Source organism: Physeter macrocephalus, chromosome 1, assembly GCF_002837175.3.
Source record: "Physeter macrocephalus isolate SW-GA chromosome 1, ASM283717v5, whole genome shotgun sequence".
Lineage (NCBI taxonomy): Eukaryota > Metazoa > Chordata > Mammalia > Artiodactyla > Physeteridae > Physeter > Physeter macrocephalus.
The window spans coordinates 61,221,120-61,230,477 of record NC_041214.2 but is presented as its reverse complement, the minus strand read 5'-3'; the positions used below and the strand labels follow the sequence as shown (position 1 = coordinate 61,230,477).

The 9,358-nt window shown below is 41.7% G+C and overlaps 1 protein-coding gene across 3 annotated transcripts in view; it reads left to right on the top strand.

Moving 5' to 3' along the window:
* PDCD10 (programmed cell death 10) overlaps positions 1-5,764 on the top strand; it is a 72,199-nt gene extending 66,435 nt beyond the window's left edge. For all 3 annotated transcript variants that reach the window (XM_055083028.1, XM_055083053.1, XM_055083072.1), the window contains exon 8: positions 5,449-5,764. In XM_055083028.1, the coding sequence (XP_054939003.1) occupies positions 5,449-5,608 (160 nt within the window). In that variant the 3' untranslated portion in view covers positions 5,609-5,764. The remainder of the gene's footprint in view (positions 1-5,448) is intronic.
* Positions 5,765-9,358: the final 3,594 nt, after the last annotated feature.

The following is a 9,358-nucleotide window of genomic DNA, read 5'->3' as shown; positions in this document are numbered from 1 at the left end:
CACCGGCCCCGGACGCGCAGGCTCAGCGGCCATGGCTCACGGGCCCAGCTGCTCCGCGGCCGCGGCATGTGGGATCTACCCAGACCGGGGCACGAACCCGCGTCCCCTGCATCGGCAGGCGGACTCTCAACCACTGCGCCACCAGGGAAGCCCCAGAGTGCATTTTTAAAGCTTGCCTTTAAAGGGCGTCATGTTTTTTCAGACATTGTCAAGAATTAATTGTGAAAATTATAAAACCAAAATATGTTGAGTAAATTAAGATCCATTTTCTCTGACAGCATTCGATCTAGGCAATGATTGCAAACATTCCATCTGCATTTTCTAAGATGCCTTCTCTATGGGTACACGTGCAACAATTGATTTAGGAGCGTATTTCTGATATTAATTTGACCATTGCTGTTTCTGCCACAGAAAAATAGAGGCCTGTGGTCTTCAGGGCTTTCATCAGAGCACCGTGTCTGGGAACATTCTGTTCTGTGAGAAATATTGTGGTGGCAGTGTTCTCTCTTGGGATCACAGCTTTCAATCTTTTAAAGTGCAGTTTGTCTCAGAACTTTGATTTTTACAAGTTTTGACTTTTTCTATTTCTTTGCTTTCCTAGACAGAATTTCTTAGAGTAAACAAAGGTGAAATGGCAGCATTTTTCATAGGAGTGTGGATTTTTCTGATTTTTCTGTGCGTTATAAGTAAAGGATTGGTCCGGGGGCGGGGGGTGGGGGAAGAAAGTATGAAACAGATAAAAAACATATATTTGTTGCCAATCCAGTCCTCTTTCTGCGATCTCCTTTTTATTTATTAAAACATTCATTCAGGGACTTCCCTGGTGGTCCAGTGGTTAAGACTCCATGCTCCCAAGGCAGGGGGCCCAGGTTTGATCCTGGGTCAGGGAACTAGATCCCGCATGCCGCAACTAAGACCTGGCGCAGCCAAATAAATGAATAAATAAATATAAAAAAATTAACCACTGCGCCACCAGGGAAGCCCAAAAATTAACTCAGTAAGTATTTATCAATATTTTGTGCCTCCTGTGTACCAAGCACTTGATAGGTGCTTAATATTATATACTATTATAATAGTATATTATATTCAACATAATTATATAATATATTTATAGCATATTACTGTATTACAGTGATTATATTTACATTTTTATTAGCTTAATAATAACAGTAATAAATTTATTAATAACATACATTTCTATACATAAACAGTTTTTCTTGTATTACCATATAAACAATTGTAGTAATTTCCAAGGGCTGCCATAACACAGTACCACAGACCGAGTGGCTTCATTAAACAACAGAAATATATTATCTCACAGTTCTGGAGGCTGGAAGTCTGAAATCAAGGTGACAGCAGGCATGCTCCCTCTGCAAAGCACTAAGGAAAGATCTGTTCCAGCCCTCACTTCTAGCTTCTAGTATTTCCTTGGCTTGTGGCAGAGTAACTCTAATCTTCACATGGTATTGTGTGTGTGTGTGTGTGTGTGTGTGTGTGTGTGTGTGTGTGTGTGTGTTTATGTACAAATTTCCTCTTTTTATAAGGATACCAGTCATACTGGCTTAGGGGCCAACCTTACTCCAATATGACCTCATCTTAATTTAACTAATTGGCTCTGCAATGACCCTATAACCAATAAGGTCACATTCTGAGGTATCAGGGCTCAGGACTTCAACATACGAATTTTGGGGATACATAAAGCAACAGCAACTCCAGTGCCACCTCTTCCAAAGCCATCTTTGCTCCATTCACAATGCCCCCTCAAATATATTTAAGCAATCTCTTTCTTAACCAAATCCACATAGTACTTCATCTATAACATTTATTTTACCTACATGATTCATTTTTTAGAGTTTATGCCCTTTACTGTTAAGACCCATGACTGATAAGCATTGGTATCATGACGATGATGCCCTACACATGTTAAGTGACATAAAAATATTATAAAATGAATGAATGAATCAACCAACAAATAAATATTTACATAGCTCTTTCTGGTTGGCAGATGTTTTCACATACATCATCTTCTTTGAGCCTTAAAGCGAGTCTTTGAAGTGGGTTTGTAGGAATTATTATCTCCACTTACGACCGAGGAAACTGAAGCCCAAAGGTAAATGTCCAGTGTTACATGGACATGGTAGGACTACATTAAGAGCCAGGTCTCCTGACTCTGACCTTAGAGCTCTTGTCCCCTTACATTTTATCTCTTCTGGAGATATTTTTATCTCTCAATTACACCTCTGCCACCCCAGGTAGTGACCAGCGCTGTGGCTGCCCATGACCCTCCCTTGCTTTGAGACAACTTGTCTAGAAGCTCCCAATCTTACACTCTTATATGGCTCCTCCCCCTCTTTCTTCTCCTATATGCATATGCATATGTATATGTTTACATGTATGTATCCTCCCTTGAGGCTAAGCCATCTAGAGAGTGCTTTACTTCTAAAACAGAGTTTTATAAACAAAACATCTGATTCTGGGGATTTGGGCACTTGAAGAGTAAGAGGCTCATGTTATGACGGATAGTGGTAACACTGCTGTGGTGATGGGGAAGAGCTATTTCTGTTATTATTAAAAGTTGGTTCAGTGGGGCTTCCCTGGTGGCGCAGTGGTTGGGAGTCCGCCTGCCGAGGCAGGGGACGCCGGTTCGCGCCCCGGTCTGGGAGGATCCCACATGCCGCGGAGCGGCTGGGCCTGTGAGCCATGACCGCTGGGCCTGCGCGTCCGGAGCCTGTGCTCCGCGGCGGCTGAGGCCACAGCGGTGAGGGGCCCGCGTACCGCAAAAAAAAAAAAAAAAAGTAGGTTCAGTGCCAAGCAGACCAGATCCATTAGAGGAGACTTCTGTAGCTGCCATTGTCTCTAACTAATTCTAAGGCAGAAAATGTTTTTTCAAAGTGTTAAGTATAACACACACACACACACATACACACACACACACAATAAGAATTGTTTTTAATAACTAACCTTGAATATATTGATATGGCTTTGATCTCTCTGGGATGGATTTGGATGTAAGAACTTCCTAGGAGCAATGAAAATGGTTATAGAATCTCAGCTTCAATAGAAAATGTCATGACATGGTTGATTTTGCTTCATTCTGTTTTACAATTACAATATTCCAATCTCTCTGTGAACTCCTACCCAATCAGAGTTTGCAGGGAACTTCCCTTTCTCTGACTGTGTACTAACATTAATGCTAATTCATGTGCATAAAGTTTTACAATTTACAGACAGCTTTCATCATATTATCTCATTTTAACCTTAAAACTATTCTGAAATAAACAATATTACTGTCTTCATTTTGAGAAATGATTCAGCTTGCCCAAGAAATAAAGGATTGAAAGTAAGAGAATTAGACTTAAACCCGGTGTACTGAGTCCAAATTCTTAAGTTCCTTTGACTTTATTACCAAGTATATGCTTTCTTTTTTCCCCACTTTTCACACATCTCAGCTCCCAAACTGGATTAGAATTTACTATGGTGTCTAGCAGATTACTCTGTACAGGGTTCTACACTGTGGAGTACATAGAAGGATTTGAGTTTTGAATTACAGCTTTGCTGGGTGATCTTAGACAAATGATTTAATCCATCTAAGCCTCAGTTTCTTCATCTGTAAAATGGTGACCATAATGGTGCCCACATCATAGAGTTGCAAAGAGAATTAAATGAAAAAATGTGTCAAGTCTTAGCAGAGACCATACTATGATATTATTATATTATATAATTTTCAAGTTGTGTGAAGTTGGGCAAGATACTTAATCTTGTTTGGTACCATCATCAGTAAAACAAAATTGGGGAAATATCAAGTGTCTTGCAGCGATATCATGAGGCTTAATAAAATTACATTTGTAAAAGTGCCTAACACAGTGTTTAGCATATATTAGGGACTCAATAATTCTTAATTTCCCACCTACCTGCTTTCCTTCTTTCTTCAAGGAAGAAATCAATAAATGTTTACTGGATTTTCGGTGACTCCTTTCATGCAATGATTTTGTGACTACTTTTTAGTGGTTCTATACACGGATGCAAGTGTTCAATATCAAGGTGACTTTGACAAACTGTTCTCAATCTCCAAATGGAATAAAATGCAGTGTCCTCTTAGAGCAGAAACATAAAGGAATTTGGTAGTTCAGAGTAATTGCCCAGAAAGTGGGTCCCTCGTGGAAATCCCGCTGACAAACAACAAGCCCATGTGGAACTTTGAACGTGGACACTGGATTTCAAAGACAAGGATTTTTATGTTAAAGCAAAGAGGGCTCAAAAAGGGAAGGCCTATGAGAATTTGCATAAAAAAGATTGAATTTGAGAATATTTTTAAGCACTTATTCTCAATATTCAGTTCAGTGGATCCTAAGTATCTACTGATAATATAAAAATCGCAGTTGCTTTTTTCAAATGAGTAGGAATGCTTAAGTCAAAAATTAGGATTTTCCTAGGGCTTCCCTGGTGGTGCAATGGTTGGGAGTCTGCCTGCCGATGCAGGGGACACGGGTTCGTGCCCCGGTCCGGGAAGATCCCACATGCCGCGGAGCGGCTGGGCCCGTGAGCCATGGCCGCTGGGCCTGCGCCTCCAGAGCCTGTGCTCCGCAACGGGAGAGGCCCCGGCAGTGAGAGGCCCGCGTACCGAAAAAAAAAAAAAAATTTGTAAAGCACTATGTAGAACAAATTGCAGTGGTCTTTAACTTACAGGCTTTCAGTTTGTACTTCAGGCATATGTGCTAGCTAGCTAACAACCTGGTTCAGTGGGATACTCAGTATTTACCCAGGTGGCAGCCACACTGTAGCTTGGATGTACTCCAAATGTGGAGACCAAGGATATGGCAGGGCTTCTGCAAAGAGATCCATGTGCAGGTTCACCTCTTTGTAAACACCTCCATAGGGGTTTGTGGTTGTGGGCAAGTGGAGAGTTTACACCCATGTTGGTTTCAACTCTGTGGCTCTCTGGTCTTAATCTCTTAAAAAAAAAAAAAAAAAAAATTAGGATTTTCCTAATTTTACCTTCCACTTCCATATATTTTAAAATTTGGCTACAACTGCTTGCTTAGACTAGAACTTGACATATAACAATTTGCAATTTATTGCAAAATGATATATTTAGTTATTTCAGGATATCATTATTTCATGAATTCTCAGTGTTTACATACTTGAACAGCCTGAGAAATGCTGTTATAAAAATATAGTTTTCTTACTTTAGACATTGTTCACCAGGTCAAAAAAAGGAAATATTTTGTTGCCTAAGAGTTAACAGGGGACCTGCTTTCTCCAAAGGTAAAATTAACTTAAAACCAGCGTTTACTGTTATATGTCTCTGAGCAACAGTGAGCACAGAGCTGTGTCTCATTCATTTTTGCTTTTCTGGTGTCTAAAGCAGTGGCTGGGAGAGAGTAGGGCCTCAACACGGGAGCATCTTACATAGAAATTGCATGTATAAAAATAAATGCTTTGTTTCAGGACTTCCCTGGTGGTGCAGTGGTTAAGAATCTGTCTGCCAATGCAGGGGACACAGGTTCGAGCCCTGGTCCGGGAAGATCCCACATGCCGCAGAGCAACTAAGCCCATATGCCACAACTACCTAGCCTGTGCTTTAGAGCCCATGAGCCACAATTACTGAGCCCATGGGCCACAGCTACTGAAGCCTGCATGCCTAGCGCTTGTGCTCCACAACAAGAGAACCCACTGCAATGAGAAGCCCGCGCACCGCAATGAAGAGTAGCCCCTGCTCGCCGCAACTAGAGAAAGCCTGCATGCAGCAATGAAGACCCAACGCAGCCAAAAAATAAATAAAAATTTAAAAAAAAACAAATGCTGTGTTTCAAAAGTGCTTGAACAGTTTATTCTAAGAGCCTTGAAGATACAACCTCAAACTTTGTTTCCCTCATTAATTTTTATTTTGTGGAATTCTGCCTCCGTTTTGGACTCAATGCCACCCATTCCCAGGACCCGGCACTGAAAACTCAAAACTATAGGAGAATTTCGCTTTCAGTCCATCCTATTTTACAAATGAGTACACATGACCATACCACTGTGTAGTTTATACAAAGTCCTGCGTTGGGCAATGTAGGGCTATGGGCGTTAGTGAGGTACCATCCTTGTTCTCAGGGAGTTAATGTTGTGGAAGAGAGACAGATACAAAGGCAACTAATTATATTGCAAGGCAGAAAGAAAAACTGCTGTAGTGAAAGTGTAAACACGATGCTGTGGTTGCAGAGTGGAAGGAGGAATTAATTTGAACCAGGAGGATCCGGAAAAAGGAAGGAAAGAAACTAGTATTTATTGAGGGCTTAAAAGGTACACTACCGAATGTAAAATAGTTGGCTGGTGAGAAGCAGCTGCATAGCACAGGGAGATCAGCTCGGTGCTTTGTGACCACCTAGAGGGGTGGGACAGGGAGGGTGGGAGGGAGGCTCAAGAGGGAGGTACGGTATGGGGACATGATTCACTTTGTTGTGCAACAGAAACTAACACGGTATTGCGAAGCAATTATACTCCAATAAAGATCTATTTTTTAAAAAAAGGTGCCAAAGGCAGGGCTGGTGTTTTCAGGCTCTGGGAGCAGGTGATGTTTAAAGTGAGCTGGGGGCTGAAGGGGGAGGGCTGTAGGGGTGTGTTTGGCCCCTGGGACCACGTTGGGAAGGTGTGGGTTCAAGAAGCGACGAGACTGTGAGAAGACACCTTTCCACTGACCCTGAGGGACGGAGCCTGGGCCAAGGAGGAGCTTCAGCTTGAGATGGTTTGGTGGGAAACGGGGTTTGTAAGGGGAAGCTGCTTTCTATTATAGGAAGGAGGTGGTGGGAGAATTCTAGGCAAAGATTAAGAATGTTAGTAAGAACAGGCCTGGGGTGACGGGGAGGACAAACAAAAGGGAAGGGAAATTAAGAGGAAAGACAGGGCCTGCATTTGTGTTGGTGCGGATGAATTTCGAGGGAGGAAGAGAGCAGTGATTTGGGGGTGGACTGGGAGTTGTGACAAGGACATATACGGGAGTGTCTGTTCAGTGGGGAAAATGATTCAGTCCCAAGGTTCCAAAAAAAGCAAAAGCTAGTGGATGTATCTGCTTGCATTGTCCTCTTTGGGTGCCGAGTGCTCCGCTATGCTAGAAGCTGTTGGCTGGCCCCTACCGGAGAAGAGAGCAAGTGTCCGTCAGGCAGTCAGCTTTCTCTCCAGACTGAACCTTACACTTTTTTAAAAAAAATTTTTTTATTGATTTATTTTTGGCTGCGTTGGATCTTCGTTGCTGCACGCGGGCTTTCTCTAGTTGCGGCGAGCGGGGGCTGTTCTTTGTTGTGGTGCACGGGCTTCTCATGGCGGTGGCTTCTCTTGTCGCAGAACATGGGCTCTAGGCGTGTGGGCTTCAGTAGTTGTGGCACATGGGTTCAGTAGTTGTGGCTCGCGGCTCTAGAGTGCAGGCTCAGTCGTTGTGACACACGGGCTTAGTTGCTCCACGGCATGTGGGATCTTCCCGGATCAGGGCTTGAACCCGTGTACCCTGCATTGGCAGGCAGATTCTTAACCACTGTGCCACGAGGGAAGTCCTGAACCTTCCACTTTTTGAGAGCACAGACTGTCTTCATCAGTGCACCGTTCCCCACAGAGCCTAGGATGGCACTGGGCATGTGGCAGATTTTCACAAACTCATAATTGATTCGTGGCAAGCAAGAAGGAAAATTTCAGTATCGGCAAGAGGCTAGTTATGGACTTTTCAGAGCAGTGGAAATTTAACCTGAAAATTAACCACACTGTTACAAAGAAGGTGAAAGCCATCGAAGATTTTATGATCAAGAATGATTTCTAATGCCACGATTTTACCGAAAGAAAACTGTGTCAGTTAATTAACTTCTACAGTAATTTGTTAGCTGTTCATTATACTCTCCTGTTTTGACTAATGAAAACGTTTAGAGCTGCACCTTTCTGAAAACTAAATAGTCCAGGCAGTTTGACTCTCTTAGAATAATTAGAGAATTTTGCATCGTCATCCAGTGGGATGCCTACCTCTCCCAGTGCGGCTTCACAGAATATTTTTTCTGTTTCCTCTTTCTTCCCTCATTAGTGTCTGTTATTTAAGCCCAACTCTTCAACATATCACCATAAAACATTTTACAGACATTTATAGGACTGATCTGGCTGAACTAAACTATTATTAATTTACTAATTAGGATGGTAAGAAGACAAATTTGATCTCTATGTGAGATGATTTAGGGGAATTTATCATATTAGGGCTTATAGTTGTTTTTCTAATTTACATGAAGGGCTAAACCAGGAAAGGCAAATGTGTGGTATATATGCTTCCCTCAGCCCTGTGCCCATGATACACATCCGTAATTTATAATGCCACTGTTTTCCTCTGAGCCTGCATATAACTTCACAATTCTTCTCAACACAGCACTATAGACAGCAAGAGATTGGGACTGGCATGAAAGATGAACTAGTCAGGTAACAGCTCCTATAAGACTGTAAACCCCTCACGGGTAGGCACCAGGTCCTTAGTAAATGGATTTTGGAATGAATGATGGACAGAGAAATTGATGAATTAATGGCTGCATGAATGATATTTCATTTTTTTTTTTCCAAAACTGGTCCAGGAAAGCCTTGGGATACTTGCATCTCTGTGTTGTAGGGAGTGTGCTTTGTACCACCACGTGCCTGTGAACACTAGCTTGTTGAATAAAATTTTAGGAAAAGAACTTAGAGAATATCTAGTGACAACTTTTCAGTTTTACAGAGATGAAAATAAGGTGCAGAGATGACCTCCATCTAAAGGGCAGGCTCCGAAGGCAGAGCCACTCTGTCGTCTTCCACGCCTTACTGACTGCACGGCCTTTGGCCTTTAGGTTGCTTCTTCATCTGTAAAGTGGGAAGAGTGATCTTGTCTGCCTTTCTGCCTTGTGAAGCTTTAACAAGATAAGGAATTACAAAGTGCTTAGTGCAGTGCCTGGCATATGGTAAATACTAAAACAAAATATTAACTTTCTCCTTTTTCCTTCCTTTTCATTAATATTAGCTGAACCAGTGATGGTACTGTAAGTAGTTTTATCATAAGGTTTATCATATTATGTTATGCTGTGTTCCCCCCCACCCCCGTACTTTCAATGAATTGGAAGCCTATGCTAAACCATCCTTATTTTATATACATAGAAACTAAGACAAAGAGAATATAGGAATGGATTCTTATTAAGTAAGAATGAAACATTTTTTATATGGAAAACATAACATTCCTAAATTCATTGCTCTTTTCTTTGGCTAATCATCTTGTTTCATAATACATAACATGCTTCATAGAAAATGTATTTATAAAAGTTGTCATTAAATAATGCAGGGGTGAAATTTAATAAAAAATGAGTGTGCTGAATTGCCCTTTAAAAAA